This window comes from Ambystoma mexicanum, chromosome 9, assembly GCF_040938575.1.
Source record: "Ambystoma mexicanum isolate Mex_15411 chromosome 9, UKY_AmexF1_1, whole genome shotgun sequence".
NCBI lineage: Eukaryota > Metazoa > Chordata > Amphibia > Caudata > Ambystomatidae > Ambystoma > Ambystoma mexicanum.
Genome location: NC_090931.1, coordinates 80,467,833 through 80,489,289, shown reverse-complemented (window position 1 = coordinate 80,489,289; position 21,457 = coordinate 80,467,833). Strand labels below are relative to the sequence as shown.

Sequence of the window (21,457 nt, the reverse complement as noted above, 5' to 3'; positions counted from 1 at the left end):
CTAGTGTATGCTAGGGCTTTGGCCGATCGGTCCGCCCAGTGCATTTCCATCGCGGTCCGTGCTTTCTTCAGTTCTCGGTCTAGTTTTCTAGAGTGGCGGATTTTCAGTTGCTTCTCTATTTCTGAGACGTTGCGCTCTAGTGCGGATGTCTGGATCCGGGAGATTCATTGGTGTTCTGCTGCTATACTGATTAGTGAACCCCTAATCACTGGCTTCATTGCCTCCCATACTGTTCCGATGGGCATGTCAGGGGTTGTGTTTTCTTGAAAATAGGTGATTAATGAGTCCCTGATCTCTGTTCTGATCGCGTTGTCCAGGAGGATGGAGTCATTTAGTTTCCAGTAGCTCGGTGGATGTGTTGAAGTCAGTTTATGGCCAGGTCTGCTGATACTGGGGCATGGTAACAGGGTCCCGGTGATGAGCAGGTGGTCGATTCGGGAGTGTCCATTGTGGGCGCCAGAGTAGAAGGTATATTCCCTGGGTCCGCCAGTCTCCATGCGTCTATGGTTTCAGACTCTCGCATTAATTTTACTAGGGCACGGGCATAGTCCGAGTTTGATGGTGGGAGGGTTTTGTCCGTTGTGGGGTCTGGAACTGTGTTAAAGTCTCCTCCTATGATTAGGTGGCCTGTGGCGAATGTTATTATTTTAGGGGTTAGGTTCTGTATGAAGTTGGCTTGGTCTGTGTTCGGGCAATATATCCCCGCTATGGGCAGTGGCTAGTTCCCCAGCAGCCCCTTCCCCAGGAGGAATCAGCCTGCTGGGTCTTTCTTCGCTGTGATGTTTCGGAGGGGGAGGTTCCTGCTCAGTAGGATTGCTATCCCCAGTTTCCTTTCCCCCGATGTAGCAAACAGGGCTTGTGTGAATCGTCTGAACCGGAGGCAGTGTTCGTCCATTGCCAGGAGGTGGGTTTCTTACAGGATAACTATATCTCCCTCTAGGTTGTTCAGTCTACTCTATTGATTTGCGTTTCTTCCAAGAGTTGAGGCCCCCTACGTTCCATGCGATGATGCGAACGTTCCTATCTTCCATCCGACCTGTGGTGTTCATGTTGTTGTGCCACAAGGACTTGTCCATTTCGCACTTCAGGGCCCCATCGTATGGATTCCACGTTCGTTCGTTCGTTCGTGAGTGTGTGTGTGGTGATTCTGTGCCTGTCTCAGGTGCCTTGTCCGTTTCTGTCCTGAGGGGCAACGTGCCCAAAATGTTCCCCTCTCACTCTCTTCCCCCTCTCTACCTCCCCCCCCCCACCAATTCCAAGACCAGCCTCGTCCAACGGGGGAAGGCTGGTTGGACCTGAATGTCGAGCTCTTTGTGGCTAACAAGTCTGAGTGTTGCTGATGGATCGGACAGGGAGCGCAATGTGATTTGTCGTTTTCATGCTTCGCTTTATATTCGGGGGGATTGGGAGTTGGAGCTATCCGTTAGCAGTGTGGTTTAGGTCTGTTCTGCTCCTTTCTGGTTCTCTCTCTCTCTCTCTCTCTCTCTCTCTCTCTCTCTCTCTCTCGCAAGTCCCTCTGGTTGCATTGTAGTGTAGCCTTGTACGTGTAGGATATCTTTTCTCAGGGTTGATATAGGTTTGTGGCTCTTGCCAGCGGATTAGTCCGGGTCTTTGGTGGGGCTCAGTCTGCGTTTTCTGGTGACTCTAGACCATTCTTCTCGCTCCTGGAGTTTCGATTTGGTTTGGCTGCCTGTTTCGGATTCTGAAGCTTCCCTTTCCGGTTCTTTCCCCATGAATTTATCTGCTTCTTTAGGAGTGCAAATGTATCTCCTGGCTCCTTCCCATGTAAAGTTCAAGGCTGTTGGGAAACTATCTGTACTGCACCTTTCGCTCTATTAGCTACATTGTCAGGTTGCAGAGTGCCTTTCTTTTCTGAAGCATCGCGGTGGATAGGTCTTGGTATATTGAGATATTTGCTCCCCTGAAGGTGATTTTTTTTTATACAAGGGTACATGGGCACAACATTGCTTCAGGGAGTACCCCAAGGAGCGAACTACCCACAAGATCCCTAAATGACAGCAATATATTTAGATTGATCTACTAAATGCTCTCCATTGCACTTTTCATTTGGAGAGGGGTCATTAATGAATGGTCAATAAAGCAGCCATGATGTGCAACAAAATGCTAACCAAGAGAAATGGGGATAAAATGCGTGGGAAATAAAGACGCAGGTGTAAGGAAAGGAAAAGCAAACTAATCACTTCCAGTTTTAAAGGGACTGGACAAACAAGTTTCAATGGAGGAACATTTATACAGATACCAAGAACTAAGGGACATGGCTCGGCTTTACAATACGTTAAACTAAAAATGTCCATTTGCACCACATCACAGCTACGCTTGTACAACTTGCAATTCCCTGTGCAGCAGCATTCTCATATTACACACGCAAAGAACTTTGCATTAACATTCCTAAGATTTCTAAGAGCTATGTAGTTAAATGCCATATTCAAATATAGGGAATCATGTAAATCACAGGCAATTTCTCTCTTCAGCACATTCACGGTGCACCCGGCTGCCAATTTTAATACAAGGAGGTAAATGCTGTACAGCAAGGGAGGAACACATGGATTCACAAGGGAGGGGGCGCAACAGGGATCTTACAAATCGAATTCCATTCTTACTTAAAGGTTTACTAACACACTCAGATTAACAATTTCTGTTGTCCATTTTACAGTTATTTTTTCGGCTTGTCACATTAATCCAACTTTAAAAATGTTATGAAGCATTTACAAAATAATACAATTGCCTACTGCCTTTACTAATCTACCACCTATTGTGATCTTTCTGCACCGACTTCTCACATCCCTCCCATCCCCGCCGCTTTCATCATTAACCACAGGTCTGGAAACCCAGGTGTGAGCACAAAACTATCCACTAGTGGATAGGTCTCAACACTGGTATGTCAATATAGTAGTAATAGCGCAGTGCAATGCCTATTACGTAATCGTGTTTATTTGATATTGTACTTCTGTGAACTGATTTCAGCCTTTCCTCTCATTTCAGCTGAAATGTCAAAAAAACATGCTGAAGTCACAAGACAGAAGTAACAATTGCGGTTTATTGTGAAAAATCCTTTGGTGCACCGAAACGGTTTGAGAAAGAAGATCATGATGTTAGAATGTTAGTGAGCCTAGTCCTTTCTGGAGATACAAGTATGTCAAAGACATAAGAAAAAATCCAGGACAATGCGCCCTTTAAGTTTGTGAAAGGTGTTGAATTTTATTTTAATTTTCCAACTTGGGAACATCCAATATTTAACATTCGCCCATATGGTGATCACCATTAGGGCGAATGTTAAATAGCCTAACCTAAACAGAGAATTCTCCCTAACGCTTACCTGTGTTTGGAGGGTCTCAGATACCAATGGACTACCTTTTGTCGCCTAATTCAGCTCCTGAATCTGTGATCCTAAACTCAGAAAGGGGGTGAAACCATTTTTATTTTTTTTTATTTTTTTTTTTAAAGTGTAATGTTTTAGTTTAAATTTAAACTTTTATCACACTTTCCGTTTTATTTCAATTCATCTCTTTTTTCTTTCGTTTCGTCGTGACTGTCTTTACGTCCATCACCTCCTAAGGTATATGTTTGTTTGTTCACTTGGTGTGTCCAGATGTTTGCATGTTTTCATCCGCTAGTTCATCATCTTTTTCTTTGAGGATTTTATCCAAAAAGTTTATACCCGCACATGAGAATCTGGGATTGTGTCCTTGAATAAAATAGTCCCATCGTTGCTTTGGGTTAATTTTAACATATACCTTGATAACAAACGCTTTCTGTCCTTTGAAACGGCGGTGCAATTTAACATGAGATGCATCGGTGTCTCCAGTTGACACTCTTTTTGACAGAACCTGCAGCGCCCTTCGTTAATACCTCTTCCTCCAGTTCTGTTTTTATATTCATTTGTTGGGTAGACTCCCAACCGGATTTTTAGTAACGTTGCTCTGTGTGTGTATGAAGGAAATTTTACTAGATACTCTGGAAGTACATTTCTTTTTCTGTGTTCGACTGCCATTGTTTTTATGTTTGTTAGCTTCATTTTGGCCTCTCTTGTTGCAATCCAATCCTGTCTCATGAGCTTTTCTTTTACTTTATTGGGATTTGTAACCAGTTCTTCTTTAGATGAGTCCATTTTAATTAGTACTTGGGACCATTCTCTTTTCCAATGGTTAAGGTAAGTTGAGCTTTTGTCTACTCCTTTGGTTGCCAGTATTTTATAGCTCTCAGCCGGACTGGTTTCACAGATCTTACTCAACAGGCATAACGATTTCCATTTCATTATGGCTTCTAGTGACTCGAGCCCTAGTTCCGCTCTTATTGCCACTATCGGAGTGCACCTTGGAAGCTTCAATACTGGTTTCCAAAATCCACTTTCCAGTTTCGACCATATTTTATATGATAGATTCAAACCGGCTTCACTTCCGTATGTTAAGGAGGGCAGAACTTTTTGAACGTAGAACAATCTTACTGGAGCCAATGAAAATTTTCCATATTTGCCATCTAGGACCCTTCCTTGTGCACTATCTGACTTTTACAAGCAGAGTTTCTGCCCAGCTCTTTTCCACTGTCGAGGCGTTGACTCCGACTCCTAAGTATTTTATCGTCTGTATTCGTTCAAGAGATTCTCCTGCTATATGCCATCTAAATTTTTTCATTATAGCGTTGTTCTTGCCGTTTATAGTCAGGATCTTTGATTTTCCCACGTTGATCATCAGGTCATTTTTTTGCATGTAGATTCGTAGGTTGTTTATGAGTCGTTGCAGCCCGATTCTTGTTTCATCTAATATTACTATGTCGTCTGCATAGCATATTATCACCACTTCCTGGTTGTTTATTTTCGGACTGAAATGTCTTGTGCATGATGTTATTTCTGGAATGTCGGCTATAAACAGTTTGAACAATGTTGCTGCAAGCGGACAACCTTGCTTCACACCCTTGTTGATTCTGATGTTGGCCGTCAAATCCCCTCTGTCATTTATTCTGATTTGAGTGGTCGTGTTTTGATGTAAAGCCCTTATTGGGTTCAATAATTCCACAGGACATGACCAAGATTTTAACTTTTCCCATAGCATTCTTCTGTTTATGGTGTCAAATGCTTGGCTTAGATCAATAAATGCCAAATGTAGTTCTTTTTTGAACTCTATTGCGTTGGTTTTTAGCATTGATATGATAAATAGGTTTAGATCAGTTCCTGTACGCTTTGTGAACCCTGCTTGGCGCGGGTCAATGATGTTATTCGTCTCTGCCCATTTTGACAGGTTTTTCTGTAAGTCTGCTGCAAAAAGCTTTCCTGTTGTTGCGAGTAACGAGATAATTTATAGGCAAATCACATTGACCCTTTTTATATATTGGCACTGTTATGCTTTTTGTCCATGTGTCCGGGATCTTTCTTTGTAGTACAATTCTCTTGAATAAGATGTTTATTATCACTGCCCATGATTTTGGATCTTTCTTCAGGTGGATATTCGTCAACCCATCAGGTCCTGCAGCGGAGGAGTCTTTTAATTTCCGAATAGCGATTTCAATTTCCTCCTCGTCCATCATTTTCATCCAAGGAAGTGTTGTTATATCTTCAGGTAAGTCTATGTCGTCATCTCTGGCTGAGAAGACTTCTGTGTAATGTTTTATCCAGTCATTCTCAGATACTCCACATATTAATCTACTTTGGTGGTTCAGGGTACAATTGTTTATTAGGTCCCATGTTTCTCTGGTATTGGCCTTTTGTATGGTCTTTAGCATTAACTCCCCTTGCTCTTGAAGTCGTCTTGTTTTGAAGTCTGTGAGCCAGTTTTTATATTGGTTTCGGCATACTTTGATGTTCCTTTGTTTGTCTATATTTGAGTCTTTTTTTCTTTTTTTACAAGCTCTTGTTTCCTTTCTTAGTTGTTTCCTCCTTTCAACTAATTCTCTGCTGTATTTGTGCTTGTGTGTTAGTGCGTCAGTTTTAAGTCCAGAGCTCGTTGTTTTGTAGGCTTCTAGTAATATTTCATAGTTGAGGTGTCCCGTCAAATTATTTTCTGGTTCGACGAAGACCTCTTTCAGCGATTCATTGTCAGCCTTATTCGATTTACCGATGGATTTAAGGCTAAGTTAAAACTGTTCCCGTAAGATTTTACATTTTTCTCTCTCCTCCATGATGTTTTAAGGATGTTATGGTCACTGTCATTTTGAATTAGTATTTCAAAGTTTTCTATTTCCAACGCCAGGGGTAAAGAGACCCAAATATAGTCTATTGTTGTCAATGCTTGGCCATTCGTCCACGTGTATTTACCTGGAATGTCGCCACGTGTTTGACCGTTTAACATCTGTAGGTTAAGACCTTTTGCCATCTGTGCCCATCTGGCCGCGTTTGAGTTCCCCATCTGTAGTTCTTCTAATCGCGGGAGCCCATTTTTTGTCAGACATTTTATGTTTAAATCACCACATACAATTATTTGACACGTTGAATTCTGTTCCCTTCTTTTGACTATTATGTCTGTTATTGCTTGAAGGAACTGGATGGTTGTTGTTCCTGCTGGGTTCCAATAGACGTTTATCACTAGTAATGACGACATTTCCACAATCTTAGAGTCGCTGTCGGTTTCTAACAGAGTCCATTGTATAAGGTGGGTTGCATTACCTTTCTCCATGATCCGCCAGCCACTTCCCTTTCTTATTAATGTGATTAGGCCGGCATAAGGTCTCCCTTCTCGTTCTTTTTTTGCGGGGTTCATGGCGATCTCAAAATTTCTGCATACCGGCATTTCACGTAACCAGGTCTCCTGTAAACATATTATTGTGGCCTTGTTCAAAAGTGGGTTCTCCTTCGTCATCAAGTGCTTAAATCCCCTCGTGTTCCAAGAGAACAGTGATTCCTCGTTTCTTACTTTCGACTTTCTTTGCTATCGATCTTTTCCATCTGAGGCAAGGGAACGTGCTAACCATAGCCAGTCTTCTTGGAGCTCTACATTCCTTTTCAGACTGTCTTTTCTGTCCCTATTTGTTTTTTCTGTTTTTCTTAAGTCATCTTTCACCATTTCCTCAAGTTCTCCCTTCATGTTTGTCACTGTTATTTTGAAGTTTTCTTTTTGCTTTCCGACTGCTCCCTTTTGCGGTACGGGAGTTATTGATGCTCTTTTCTGTTCACGAGGTGTTTGCTCTTTTTTCTTGTTGTCGTCTGATTGTGGATTGTTTGAAACTTCTCGAATCTCGTAGCCTCGTTTCAACAACTCTTTTCCATCTTTTAAGATTAATTCTTTGAGTGTTGTAGATTTCAGATGTAAAACCACTTTGTCCACACGTTCTTCGTCAATGTATTCAACCACCGCTATGTCTTCATTTCTTATCTTTCTCAATTTGTCCACACAGTGAAGCAGGGCAATCACGTTTTTCCGATTTAGGTTTTTTCCTTCGTTTTCTTCAAGCAAGTTTTCGACCAGCACCTTTTTCGGAGACTGGCCTCTTTCGTTTTGCAGTTTTTTCATGTGGTTGTGATTCTGCATATTGGACTGTTTTTTCCTCGGGTGCTTTGGGTTCCATGGATTGTACGTTTCTCCTAAAAGTTCGCTCTTGATCTTTGCTTTATCAGTCGGAAGTTTTTCCCTGTTAATTCTATTTCTTTTTTCATCTGTTAGAAATCCTGAACGTTCATGGTAATCGTCTTCCTCCGATTCCCAGTACGCGCTTTCGTCATCCTTTGTTTTTTCTTGACCTAGTGGTGGGCTTACTTCATTTTGCACTTGACATGGCGACTCGGCCACTTCCATGACATTTTGCCTGTAGTTTGCTTCCACCTCTTCAATGTAGAAAGATGCATCCTCGATCAGATCTCTTGAATTGTCTTGCGACTCTAGGACGCTTTCTTCGTCCTCAGTGATCAGCACTACGTGCCTTTCACTTTGTTTGGAAGGCGAACGAGTTGTTCGTTCTAATTCTTTACTTAAGGTCACGTCTTCATTTTCTCTTGTTTGTTTAACGTTCCTAAATATTGGCCGTATGCTTTTTGTAGATCCCTCTCCTTTTTTTTGAGGTTTTCGAAAAGCTCTTTTCTTTAGTCTCTACTGGTTTAGTTATTTTGAGAATTTTTTTCGATGATTTTGTAGCTTCGACCGTGTTTTTGTTTTGGGTCTCCTGCCTTTGTTTACGACCGAACACGGGATAGTGCTCCTCTTTGTTCAAGATTTTCTTTGTAAACTCGTCTCTTGTTTCAGCTAAGAGGTCGTCGGCTCGTTTAGTCTTGTTGTTCTTCCTCGGGTCTTCAACCAGACCTTCTGAGGTTTTTTCCTTATAGCTCATGTTTTCGCTAGTGCTACTTGGTCGAATTCCTGCATCGTCTGGTTCTTGCACTCTAATTTTTACTAACGTAACTTTATTCAATTTTTCACTATGTGTTAGTACTGGGCAGTCTTCTTGATTTTCTTTATCATAGTCCTCAGGACTCTTTGTATCAGATCTATTTTCCATCGTGACCATTTGTTTCGTAGTTGCAACCTGCCTCTGGATATTCTGGTTCCTCTCTGCAGACTCTATGGATTTCCGCATCCATTTTAGTGAGTCTAGCAAGGCATTTGTCAAGATGACTTTTTCTTGTCTATCTCCACTTGCAAGGTCAAACAGTCTCCTTTGCCATGCCGCTGAGGTTTCTGCTTCTTGATTTAACCTTGCTTCCAGTTTTAAAGCTGTTAATTCTTGGGCGGTTAGCTTGGTGAGCATTAAAGCTACGAGAGCGTTGTTGTCCTTTACATTTTCACTGATGGATTCGTACAGTTTCATGTATGGGGCTAACGAAATTGTCAAGGCGGCCATTACATTATTCTGCAATTGTGTTCCCTGTTGTGGGAATGAAGTTGGACCTACAACTACTTCTTCGTTGATGTTTATGCTCTCTTTTGTGTTTCCTGTTGGGTTTTTTTTTTGTACTTTGCGAGTGCATGATGTATTGAGTCTTTCTATGTGGTGAGCATTCATCTGTCTGTGTTGCGGTGCATCTCGTCATGATGTTCTCGCAGGACTTTTCCCCTTGTTGTATTTGAGCGTCAAGGAACCGGCGCCTCTTTTCGAATGTTGAATGCAAGCATCTTTTGTCAGTTGGTGAATATGTCGATAAGTCAGCATCTTCAAAATTAAGAAACTGCTGGGTTCTTAGTGCCCTACATGGGGTCTTCTCGGTTTGAAGTCCGTACGCACTGGTCGTAGTTTTTGTTCGTACTCCCAGGTCTTTAAGTTCACCTCTCCCTAGAGAGGGACTGCTTTCCTGGCTGGCTTTTAATCTGTTACCTGTTGTTATTCTCTTCATTGTGTTTCCTTCCATTGTTTTAATAAAGTGTTCTCTCCATTCATGTTCTCCGATCTCTTCGGCAATTGAGTTTTCCTGACCACCATTTTTAGCAACAGATCTTTTCCCTATTAAGGGGGAATGCAGTTTTTTCTTTGCTGAATGAAGGAGCTGGATTGTCTGTCTGTGTGGGTCAGTCCCCTCTTTCTGACTGATTCCAGTTTTCTGCGATCTTTGCTTAATTAATGATTCCAATTTTTTGTAGTCATTCTCGTTTGGTCCTGCTTCCAATTGTGCCTTTATATTAGTTATTTGTTCTTTGGAGACATTCAAGTCGTCGTGTGGTATTCTGCTGTTATCTGTCTTATGATTCTCTCCTTTGTCACTTATTGATAGTATTTCGGAAGCATCTGAGTAAACAGATTCGTCCAAGTCTTTGTTAAGTGGTTGTATGACTTTTTCAGTGTTGCTTTCGCTGGCGGTATCTTCATCTTCGATTGTCGTTAGTACTTTGTTTTTTAGATTTTGCTCTAACAGAGATTCTGGTGGATATATTGCAACATGTTCTCTGTTTGTCATTGTTAGACTACCCTTGTTCCTTTCTTCCACGGGCAGATTTTCTCTTGTTTCATCCTCTTCCGTTCTTAAGTCAGTCCTGTTTTGCTGAGCTTCCAACAACATTCCAAGATCTGTGAGTTCGGCGTCTGTCACGTTTAGGAGTTCAGCTGGCAGTGGTAATGTTGAATCTAAGTCTTCACAATGTGGTTCCTTTTCGTTTATACACTGCTGTACTAAAACGTTTTCGCCCGTGGATGAGATCTGGATTTTCTCTGCACACTCAGTTATCAGACTTTCTCTATAGGCTTTCTCACAGAAAGCGTTTCCTTCTTCATGAACTTTTATGATTGTATTTATGTGTGCGATTGCTGATGTTGTCAATTTGAATGGGTTGATATTCATATCTCGTTTGATTACTTCCCTCCTCTCTTCCCTCCCTCCCAACTCTGTGTTTTCTGAGTTTTTTGACAAGTCATTGTTCGATATTCTGGGAAAGGCAGCAATCTTACCTCTTTCTTTGTGTATATCGTGGATATTCCCCGGCTTCTCTCGTTGTTGCAGAGCAAGTCTTGAGGATGCTCTTGTGAGTGGGCGGGCTGTAGCCCCTCCTAAAGAGATGTTGCTGCTGTCTTCTGTTACTGTTATAGTCGAGGCCATCGTTCAATGCCTCTCTTTGTGATTGTCTTATTGCTTTCAAGCACAGCCCTTGTGCCGCAGGACTTATTTGAGAATCGTTTTCCTTCCCGGCTGGAAATTATAACTGTAATGTCATGGGTTTACGTTCAAGAAGGGGTTCAAAGAGGTTATATCTCCACAGTCTCCCCAAGTTTAGGTGGTGCACCCCAGCGCCAAACAGCCGCACAACAGCCGATGTGCTTTACTCCCTCGGGCTTAACCATTAAGTTGACACTGCCCTAGGGCAGGCTTATTTTTACTGTCTGTTGTAACGGGAAAAAGGGGGCTTACACAATGGTAGTGGTGGATACACTTCCATAGTTCTTAAGGATACTTCACACAACCAAGAACCCGACATCGGTTCAGGCTAAACAAACCGGAATTTCAGAGAAAGATGCCTTGCGATTGAGAAGCAATGAAAAAAAATGTCAGCCATGATATGATATGGCATTTATAACGCACCTATACACAAGTGTTTCAAGGCTCGACAAGGCAAAGGGGGAGGGACAAAGGGAAAAACAGACAACGATCCTAGTAGGCCAGGTGTCATTCAGATCGCGCAAGTGCATGGGAAGGAGGGAAGAAGGAAAATGTGAAAAGTACGGGGTGGGGGAGAGTGCAGTACATGGGAAAAGTAGAATAAATAAGATAAATAAGACAGCCAGCTGGTGGCAAGTGCAGACAGAAGTGCTGGCAGGGGACTGTAGGGATACAGAACAGCGGTCCCCAGGTGCATGGGTTGCCAAGGAGGCACTGCAGGTGGGTAATTAGCTGGGCCTGGGCCAGGGATCAGAAAGGGTGACCAGGTAACCAGTGCAGTTTCGGTCATAGCCATAGTCCTTTTGCGAGTTTGCCATTCAGACCGATCTGCATAGGATTGCACTGAACTGCCAAATAGCTTGAGAACTCTTCCTTGGCTTAGGAAAATTACAATGGTTTCAAGTTGAGGGTTTACCAAGTTCATTTTCGCAAACAAAATACAGAGAATCACAAAAACTGAAATTCATGTCTCGTTTGATGCAGAGGATTGAAAAACAAAAACATTCAGTAAAATCGACATATTTATATTAAGATGTTTCTCAAATTAAAAAAAATACGAATTTCAGCCTGTGAACAAGAAGCTGGCGAATTAAAAGCTGGCCAAATAAAAAGCTATAGGGAATGCTTTGAAGGTTGAATCATATCATAGCACCAGAGTTATAAGGAAAAAGCCGAAAATGCACGAGGGAGAGACTGAGTAAACATGAACACCTGTTATTGCTGCTCCTAGTCAGAAAGGTAAAATAAAAAATTACACACACAAAAAAAAAAGTGTCTAAAATTATTTTCTTGAACTCCTTCATCTCTGCACTTACCCATTCTGGTCCATCGAACAGGTTGTCGTCCTTATAGCATATCTATTTTATTAACTTTGCAAAACTGTCCCAGTTCTCGGTTTGGAAAATCTGGCCATCCTATGAGCACTTGACGAGTGCTCCGTGGATGGCACAGTTGAGCTCAGAGACTAGAAAGGGGGAGAGATCAGGGGCGTGCCTGCTGTCTTCTTCTAAGTAACCCCTATAACCGAATGAGCGGTTCAAGTTAATCCATTTGCTCTCTTGTACGAGCACTTATGTGGTGATCTTGATGCCCACACCCTTACAGCCCCGCCCCCCCCCCGGGATCTACCCCAGCTCCCACCCCACCTTGCCCATCTGTACTCCTTCCAGAGCGAGCGACCGCCTCACCTGTAGGATGACGCTCCGCAGAAGCGCATTGACAGGCGCGGTGAAGGAGGCAGGCACCCCCTGGAAGTACCAGAGCACCAGCCCGCCTTTGGAAAAGATGGAGAAGAAATCCAGCATGATTGCAGCGTCCTGGGAAGAGAGGGAGCCCCTGTCACTATGCGCCCGAGCCCCGGAGTCACTGCGCCGCGGCTGAGCCTCGGGACACGTCAGTGCCGTGCCCACGCAGTGACGTCGGCGCGCGTACAGCCATTCCCAGAAGGGGCACCGTAGATTCCTTGACAGGTATGGACATAGACGAAAGACGATCCCGGAAACGGTAGAATGACAGCTCACAAGCGCACCCTCCGGCGTGACGTCACACGCACGGCGCCTAAGAAGGCGCGCACGCGGGGTGACTGACGCTTGCGTTACAGTTCAGAGGGCAGAAAATAAACTGGAGACGAGAAGGATTGACCAGGTTGCGTTGGTCGTCGGCACATACGCCTGGCGCAATGGAGGCAGAGGATCAAGTGTCCCCAGGGCCTACTGTGGAGGAAGAGAATGAGATTCTAGAAGAAAAGCAAGAGGAGGAGGAACTCCCACACGCAGAAGCTGTGGACATATTCCAGGAAGGCCTAGCCATGATCGTTCAAGACCCACTGCTCTGTGACCTGCCCATCCAGGTTACCTTGGAAGAAATACATTCCCAGATTGCACTCGAGTATGGCCAGGCAATGACCGTCAAAGTCAACAAGGCCGATGGCGAGGTCATGCCAGTGGTTGTCATCCAGAGTGCTACCGTTCAGGACTTGAGGAAAGCTATCCAGAGGTTTGTTCAGTTGAGGCAAGAGCGTGAGGGAGGCATCCAGCACATTTGCTGGAGGTACATTTGGAGAACGTACCACTTGGCGTTCAATGGGGAAAAGCTGACAGAAGATCGAAAGAAACTTAAAGAGTACGGCATAAAAAACAGGGACGAAGTGACGTTTGTGAAAAAGCTGAGAAAGAAATGATATGGAAGAAAAGAGGACATAAACCGATCATGGCGATAACCAACAGACGGCATTGAAGCAAGTGCTGCCAAGAAACCTGTATTCAGGGATAAAATGGATCTATTGACATATTAATTACAATACAGTACTATTTGTGGCACAAATCTAGTCCTTGACCTTGCATGTCACAGACGATTGACAACTTCAAGGCATCCATCTTGGAACTAAGCATGTAGGACATTATTGGACATTTCCTGTCAGTTAATAGATTTGTCCTTCTTAGTGGCAGATGTTGGCTAAATTATAGTATCCATTTGAACTATTTTCATATTCTGATACTGATATTTGTGTGGAATGTTCAGCAGTAATCTTGCAAACCACTGGCTACAACAGCACTAGTGACATTTTTAGATACAGAAGAAAACTCACCCATATTTGTTATAGATTTGCGCTCTTTATTTTATTCACAAACATTTTATATTATTATTACATTGGTGTGACACTGCCATCACAGAGATGTGGGGAATGCCTGTCATCCACTTCGAAAGACACTGCCATACTCCTGAAACCCATTTTGATGCTTGCCAACCGTTGTGTTAACAGGTGTTCAGGCATCCCAAAGCCCAATGCTCTCATCGAACTTTGTACAGGACAGTCTGGCAATGGGACATATCAATGCAGCAATGCTCATTGGGGTAACCATATGAGGAGATCAGTTTGGTGAGGGGATTGCTTGTGTATGTTTATCAATTGAAATCAATGCAAGAATTTCCATTATGTGTACTTTTTAAAATCGATGCATGGTTAATAAACGTCAACCAACTATTTTTCTGATTTAAACACTTGTGTTCTCTTTTGTTTCCGTTATAAGAAGCTGAAGGCGTAGGTGGCACATGTGTTCTAGTTATATTGTATAGTATGCAAAAGAGAAAGAATAGTATTTTCAGGACCATGCTTTTGAAGACTTTGTAAATATAAACTGCTCCAAATTATCATGATGTAGGCAGACAGAGGTCTGTGTAGGAACAGTATGGGCCTTCGAGGAGGAGAGAACATTGGTAGCTGGCAAACAAATCAGATGTTTAAATGTGATTTTATGAGAAATAAGGGAGCGGATGATGCTTAGGATAAAATTGGGTGCATTTAGACTCGCTCATCCTAGTTGGCTCAATGAGAAGGACAATGGATGTTTATAACTAGAGAGAATACTAGAGGGAATACTGTTGTAATGGAATTTCTTACTAGGTAGTAGTTAGTACTTGTAGTTCTGTGGCTATGAGATGGGCCTATGGTATATTCAAGTGGTCTATTGAAGAAATGAAAGTTTTCATTGTCAAGGTCACATTTTAACACAACAACTCAAATGTCAGAAGTCTAAGCTGCAACTTACTCATAGGTTGACTGGAAAAAAAAAGGAATTTAGTGGCTAGCAAGAAATGCATGGGGGTCTACAGATAGGAGGAGACAGAAGGGACACTCACCAATCTGCCTTACATACCTGCTTCGTCAAATGTGGTGTGGAGGGCCCAAGTGACTGTGTGAGATGATTCCAATGGGGAGAGCATCTGCAAGGTATTGCCATGGAGAAGTGTAACATGCAAGTTTCCAGGCTAGGCAGGGTGGCATAAGTGTAGAATTGCTTAAATAAGGGTGTGTGGCCAACAACCAAACAGGATGGTCGTGAGAGTCTCTCACTCCCCGAATGGGCTAATAAAATACTTATTCATGGTCCAATAACGTTTCTATTCTTTTTAATTTCTGAAGCTGAAATGGGATGCTGCAAATTCCAGAGCAGCCAGTAACATTTCCTCACACAGCCCGAGGTAATAATATGACCCCAAGTTACACACAAGTACGTGATTCGAGTGAAAATTGAGGCCTGCTCAAGTCTGACACCTACGCTACAAGCCTGGTATTTCTCTCTTATTCTTTATATAGTGTCGATTTAATTCCTGCACTCTTATAAACACTGTTAGTGCATTTATTCATCCAACAATGAGTGAATAGTTATATTCTTCCCCATCAATGGACCTATCCTCCATTAATTTGGGAATGGAAAACATATTGAATTAACTATCCACTATTCAATAATCGATTTCTAAGCTAGACTCCAGGTCCATGGCAATACAAAATGATATTGGGGTGTTTATAAATGAAATTAAAATTATTAATGGAAGATCAAATGAAGCAGAAGAGCGCCTTTGCACTGCTCAGGATAGATTGGAGGGCTTAGAACATATGCAGCACAAATTACTTCAAATGGAATCAGAAATCACAAACCTATAAGGCAGGAACAGAAGAGATAACATTAGAAGTTATGGAATTCCTGAAAATTACAAACTCAATGACCCTATTAAGTTCCTATGTCAGTAGATTGTTGAATTTTAAAAAATCTTTCGCTCCAGCTGGAATTCCAAAGTGCGCACCAAATCAGGCTTCGATTCTCTAACAATGCTTATCCTAGTCCTTTCATTGCCTGTCTTTTATGCCATCAGCAAGCACGTTTAATTCTTCAGACGGCTAGGAAGGTTTCTCCTCTAACCAGGGCCATAGAATTTACTTTTCTCCAGACTTCTCAAAATCAACTCGGGTTAAAATAAAAAGGTTCCTTGAACAGAGACAAGCAATGATGACATTGGATATCACCTACAGACTCCTGGAGCCTGCTAGGATGATCATTACCCCCCCCACATGGCATCACCAAAGAATACTCTGATCCTGAGGAACTTTTTGCCCTGCTCAAATCGCTTGAATCTTTGCAGATAGATAACTCGCCTGCTTCGTTTCTTTCTTCATCGTCAAGCTCCAGTATACTCCAGCATATACATGCATCCAGCTCTACTAACCATTATAAACTCAAAAATAGTAAATCCCATCATTCCACAAGTAGATTAGACTCTTAATCCGTCAGCAAACTTTCACGATTCCTCTGATAAACTCAGAGATAAATCCAGGTCACCCATTAAACAAATGGACAAAGATGTAGCAACCTCAAAGTTAACTTCTATCTTTGCTTAATATATTCCTCTCAAGATTATTTGCCTACCAGATCATAAGGCTTTACCTTAACCGTATTCCTTATGGCTCGTTCAGCCATTTTTGAGCTCGCTTGTACCATCTTGGTTTACCCTCTGGCTACCCCAATGATATTTGTACTCCTTTATGCTATCTTTTTCTCTCTATTCTACTCATTCATAATCTTCTCTTTGATACTTTTCTACTGTTTTACCTTCTTCCATTTGCTTTTATCCTTTTTTTCCTTAAATGTACCTTTCCCCTATGTGTTTCGCCTTACCAAGTTGAATTGAATTGCTTCACAATATTTATCAAGCTATCATTTTTTACTGTCACAAACAACCACATTGGTTATCTCTGGTTTTGACTATGTACAGTTCAACATTTCAATTGTAATAGTACTAACATGGGTATTAAAATAATTTCTTGGAATGTTAAAGGTCTAAATCATCCCATTAAGAGCAGTGCTGGTCATTGGGCCGGCTCTCGCTGGATCCGAGATCGGGCACCAGATGTGAAGCCGGATCTCGGGATCTGGCCAGAGTCGGCCACCCCAAACACCAAACCCATTCTCTGCAGCTAGTGTCATGCGCCCGACTGCATGGAGACTGTGGCGACGGTTCCGCTGGAGTGGCCATTAGGTTGTCACACGACTTTCTTGCCCTTGCATAGGTGGCGGTCTAGTCTTTCTCACGTTTTTCATGTTGTGACGTCGCCATAGCTGGGAGGCATTTCTTCTGCGTTTCCCCGGCGGACGGCGCGTTGCAACTTTGAGCTATCACTTGCTTACTTTGTTGCTGTACGCTTGTGTGTACTTTGTTTCCTCTCTCTCTCTCCCCTTCGGGGGTCCTTTCCTCTCCCGGTATCGTACTTTTTCTCCTGTCTAGCGACGTGTTTTCGTTCAAGCTGCTTTTCCGCTGGACTCGGATCCTTTACATTCACACCCACATTACGTCCAGGCTTTCCCAGTTTACCTGTGTTTTCCACTCTTCCTTCCTTCCTTCCTTTTGAACCAATTCATCTGATTGCTCTGCCTCATTGGAATCCTATATGCTGCCTGTTCTGGACTGCTCCTGAATTCCGGACTCCATCTAGCCGATTCTCCAGCACATCGATCTCAGCAAGGTTTTTTTTTGTCATTTGGCTTTTTCCCCTATTCACCTGCCTTCGGTGACAGGGCCGCTGTCGCTTTACACCGCGGAAGGGATTCAACTTCAAACTGTCGTCAATACCGAGAAGCCCCCAGGTACACCACAGATTCAAGTTGAGGTGAGGAGTCGGAGGAGGGAAGTGGGACTGACGGCTCTGATATCCATAGCGACAGCTGTGACCGCTGGGTTGAAAAAAAAAAACAGCTCGAAAAAAAAGGCGCCCTCAATGGCATGGCGTAGGGGGGCGGAGCAGCTCATTGCCTCCAAGAGCACTCTCTTGGTCCCATTTAGGCATCACAAAGATCAGGGATGTAGTGAACGCAAATGGAATAATCTCATTTGCAGACCTATCTGCTACTTTTGCACTCCCGCCAAATGAGCAATACCACCACACACAACTAACGCATGCACTGCAAGTCCACCTTCCCGAAATGTCCAACATGCCAGATTACACCCCACTGGAGCGCAATCTATTCCCAGAAATGATAAAGCACAAAGTTACACCCACTATGTATAGTGTCATAACCTCCTTTGCCACCAAAGAATTATCGAGTTTGAAAACTAAATGGGAAAGGGATGTGGGCGATATACTCCCAGAGGAATGGATAAACGCACTAATGTTCCCTAGGGAGTCAACTATCTCCTCCAGACTAAGGCTAATTCAACTGAAGATTTTGCATAGAATCTACTACCCAAGGGTAGCACTGTTCAAATGGGGGAGAACCACCAACTCACTCTGTCTGAGGTGTAAAAACGAAGAGGGTACTTACTACCACATACTCTGGGAATGTGCTCCTATTCAACATTACTGGCAAAAGTGTTGCGATGAACTGTCAAGGGTGATGGGTAAAACGATCCACAGAAACCCCAAACAACTGCTCCTGGGGATAGAGGATGAGATCGAACTATCGAGGTACGAAAAACTATTTTTATCTACCACCACCGCGCTAATCAAGAGGAACATAGCGCAACTTTGGGGCTCTAAAGTGTCACCGCGCTACGAGCAGTGGGCCACAGATGTGAACATTTGCATTGCTATGGAAAAAAGAGTCTACACAGCCAGGGATTGCCCGGAAAAAGCCTTGAAAATATGGCAAAAATGGGAAGAAGCACAGTAACACAGCTTCGACACTGCCAGTTCACGCTGCCACTTGTGGACATGCCCAGGGAATCGAACTTACGAGATACTAGCACAATAACCATAATTAGAAGTGTCCAGAGACTTCATCGTCCTGAAGAAATGGCGTTATTTCACTGTTGAGTGGAAGGGGGATATTGTTACCTAGCTGCGCGAGGTTATATGTTCTACGTCTTCCCTCCTCCCTTTCCCTTCTCCCCCCCTTTTCCCTTCTTTTCCATGTTATTAAAATCAATAAAATGTTTTATTAAAAAAAAAAGAAGTGCATTAACAATTCATGAATGAAAGTCTATGTAACGCAAGTGTAACACAGTAATGAATAACTCATTACTATTGTGTATCATATATATCACTACTGACATTGGGGGCATTCCATATATCATTTGTGATCCATTAGTGCTAAAGAAGGAATCCCACTTGGTTCTGTCTACTGTAAACTGATGAGACTCTAAAAGATGCCCTTTAATTGTCTATTTTGTATAGTTATTTATACCAATCAATTAGTTACTGAACTTCCTCATTAATGCACAAATGGCATTTTGTGTGCGCAATATCTCACCAGGCTCTTGATATAATTGGCCATGGGGCATTATCTACTACACACTTTATTGGCTGGTCTTGTTATATCCAGCAACAATCTTATCACCTTGTTTCCTTTTCACAACGTTTGTGTACATTAGCATCTTGATGTCAAAAAGCGATTTAATAGTTTTTCAAATAACATTTAGGGGCTCATTTTGGTCAAATTAGTAATTTGTCAGCAGTTTGCCATTACGGTAACATGTTTGAGACATGGTTCAAAGGCCCTAACTTTCAGAACGACGCTGGGCCTCCCAGGTCTTCCACACAATGGCTCCTCTGCGGCCTCTGTCCACCTGCCGTCTGTGAAGGCTGGTCTTTGCGGTGACAGAGGCTTCACTTCACTTCTCCAGGCAGTCTCTGTGGCTGCCCTGGACTTGCCCCTTTAAGGGGGATCTTGGTGGGGGTTGTGGGGAGCGGTGCAGGCCAGTAGGGAACATAGGTCCACTACTTCACTTTGACCACTGATTGAAGACATCGCGCTGCTTTAAAGTTATTTTGTACCTTAACTTTGATTGGAGGTCACCTGCCAGCTCCGCCCCCTCTAAACGCCACCTCCTCAGACACCGCCCACCCTAAAACTCCGCCCCCAACCCAGGCCTTGTGGGATCCCCCACCATATTTTTTCCATTTCCACCACTGATTAAGAGGCACATAATTTTGAATCATTTATGTAAGAGTAAGGCTTATATTGCTTGTATTCAGGAAATGCATTTAGACTCTAGTGAAGAAACAACATTAAAAAACTTTGGGTTAGGTATGCCTTTTATTCACCTGCTGTAGGGAAAAAAGGAGAAGTAAGCATACTTATTAGCAGAAAAGTTGATTTTCAACTAATCAAAGAAGAGCATGATCCGGAAGGCTGTTGGTCCAGCATTAAATCCAGTATTAATAAGTTACCGGTTACTATTGTCAATATTTATGGTCCTAGTATCCCGGACCCACAATTCTGGTTGAAATTGAAACTACATGTGGTATAATTGAATTATAAGCGTATCATCATTTGTGGGGATTCCAATCAAATATGTGATTTTGTTCTTCATCACAAATCAGACACCACGTTTATTCTAGATCTCACAAGCAATTTATACATTTCAAAGATGACTTGAACCTAATTGATTCATAGTGTTACTGTCACCCAGACTTACTAGAATTCACCTTTTACACTCCCCCCTCACAAATCACTTCCAAGAATTGATCGCATTTTTATCAATGCTTCTACTATTGTTCACTCAGAAATCCGTCCAATTGTCATCTCTGATCATGCCCCTGTCTCCACTGTCCTAGAATGAGACCTACAACCCACCCTTTCATCCAGATGGAGATTTAATTATTTCCTATTAAATGACCCCACTTTTATCCAACAAGTTAAAGCTTTTTGTTCTGTTTTATCATAAACAAACCCGAAAGACACTTCTATTCAGAATAATTGGGATGCGTTCAAAACAACGCTACGTGGTTTCATAATACAATATGTCGCTTCTAAAAAGAAACAAAATGAGAAAATATCTAATTAATTACCTAGAATCTTCATATTTAACTACCCTTCCATTACTACCTTCAAATCCCTATTAGCCAAATGCATTGAATTTAATAAATTAAGTTCCGAAAAAGCTTGCTCCTCCCTATTAAGATCCAAAGCAAAATATTATGGAGAGCCCAATAAAGCAGGAAAATTATTAGCTGCTTATCTGAAAAAGAAAATTATTACCTCTATTGTTAATCAACAAGGCATTAGAATAACAAACACTATTCAAATCAATAGTTCCTTCGTCAATTTTTATTCTGACCTTTACAAACATGAGGACACCATTCTTAATAATATTCTTAATTTTTTGCATGAACACAAAAAAACTGTTGACAATGCTACTGACCTGTCCCTGTTAGATTCTCCCATTACTGTGCAAGAAATAAAAAATGCTATTATCTGTCTAGAAATCAGCAAAGCCCCAGGCACTGATGGGTTTCCTATGGATTTTTATTGCACCTTTTCGCATATACTCTCGCCTAAACTTCTTCAATTGTTTGCCCATTTTTATCTCAAGATTCTAGTTCTGGTACCTTTAGAGATGCTTTATTAATTTTAGTTCCAAAGCCGGATAAAGACCCCTTCTCTGTTAAGAATTATCACCCCATTTCTCTTATTAACTCTGAATCAAAGATTTTTGCCAAAATAATCGCAAATAGACTAGATGAAATAATGCCCAAACGTATTAATGTGGACCACTCCGCCTTTATCAAAGGCAGATTTGCTTCCTCTAACACTCGACTTCTCTTTAACATCCTCTCCCATGCTCAAAAGTCCTCTGACCTTCTGTCACTTGATGCAGAAAAAGCTTCTGATCGTGTCTCATGGCCGTTGATGTTCGAGGTCTTAAAATGGCCTGGATTCA

General features: G+C 42.3%; 2 protein-coding genes across 2 annotated transcripts in view; one reads left to right on the top strand and one right to left on the bottom strand.

Moving 5' to 3' along the window:
• The window catches only part of SRPRA (SRP receptor subunit alpha), a 644,254-nt gene extending 631,743 nt beyond the window's left edge, over positions 1 to 12,511 (bottom strand). Inside the window, exon 1 of the mRNA XM_069614204.1 lies at positions 12,211 to 12,511. Within this exon, the coding sequence (XP_069470305.1) occupies positions 12,211 to 12,327 (117 nt within the window). The 5' untranslated portion in view covers positions 12,328 to 12,511. The remainder of the gene's footprint in view (positions 1 to 12,210) is intronic.
• Positions 12,512 to 12,571: 60 nt separating this feature from the next.
• SNRNP25 (small nuclear ribonucleoprotein U11/U12 subunit 25) lies at positions 12,572 to 14,021 on the top strand. Its single transcript, XM_069614205.1, has one exon. It carries the CDS (start codon positions 12,702 to 12,704, stop codon positions 13,200 to 13,202), a length of 501 nt encoding a protein of 166 aa, XP_069470306.1. The 5' UTR covers positions 12,572 to 12,701; the 3' UTR covers positions 13,203 to 14,021.
• Positions 14,022 to 21,457: the final 7,436 nt, after the last annotated feature.

Bases quoted from the DNA above. Each gene is read 5' to 3' on its own strand.
- SNRNP25 (XM_069614205.1), top strand. From the start codon at position 12,702: ATGGAGGCAGAGGATCAAGTGTCCCCAGGGCCTACTGTGGAGGAAGAG.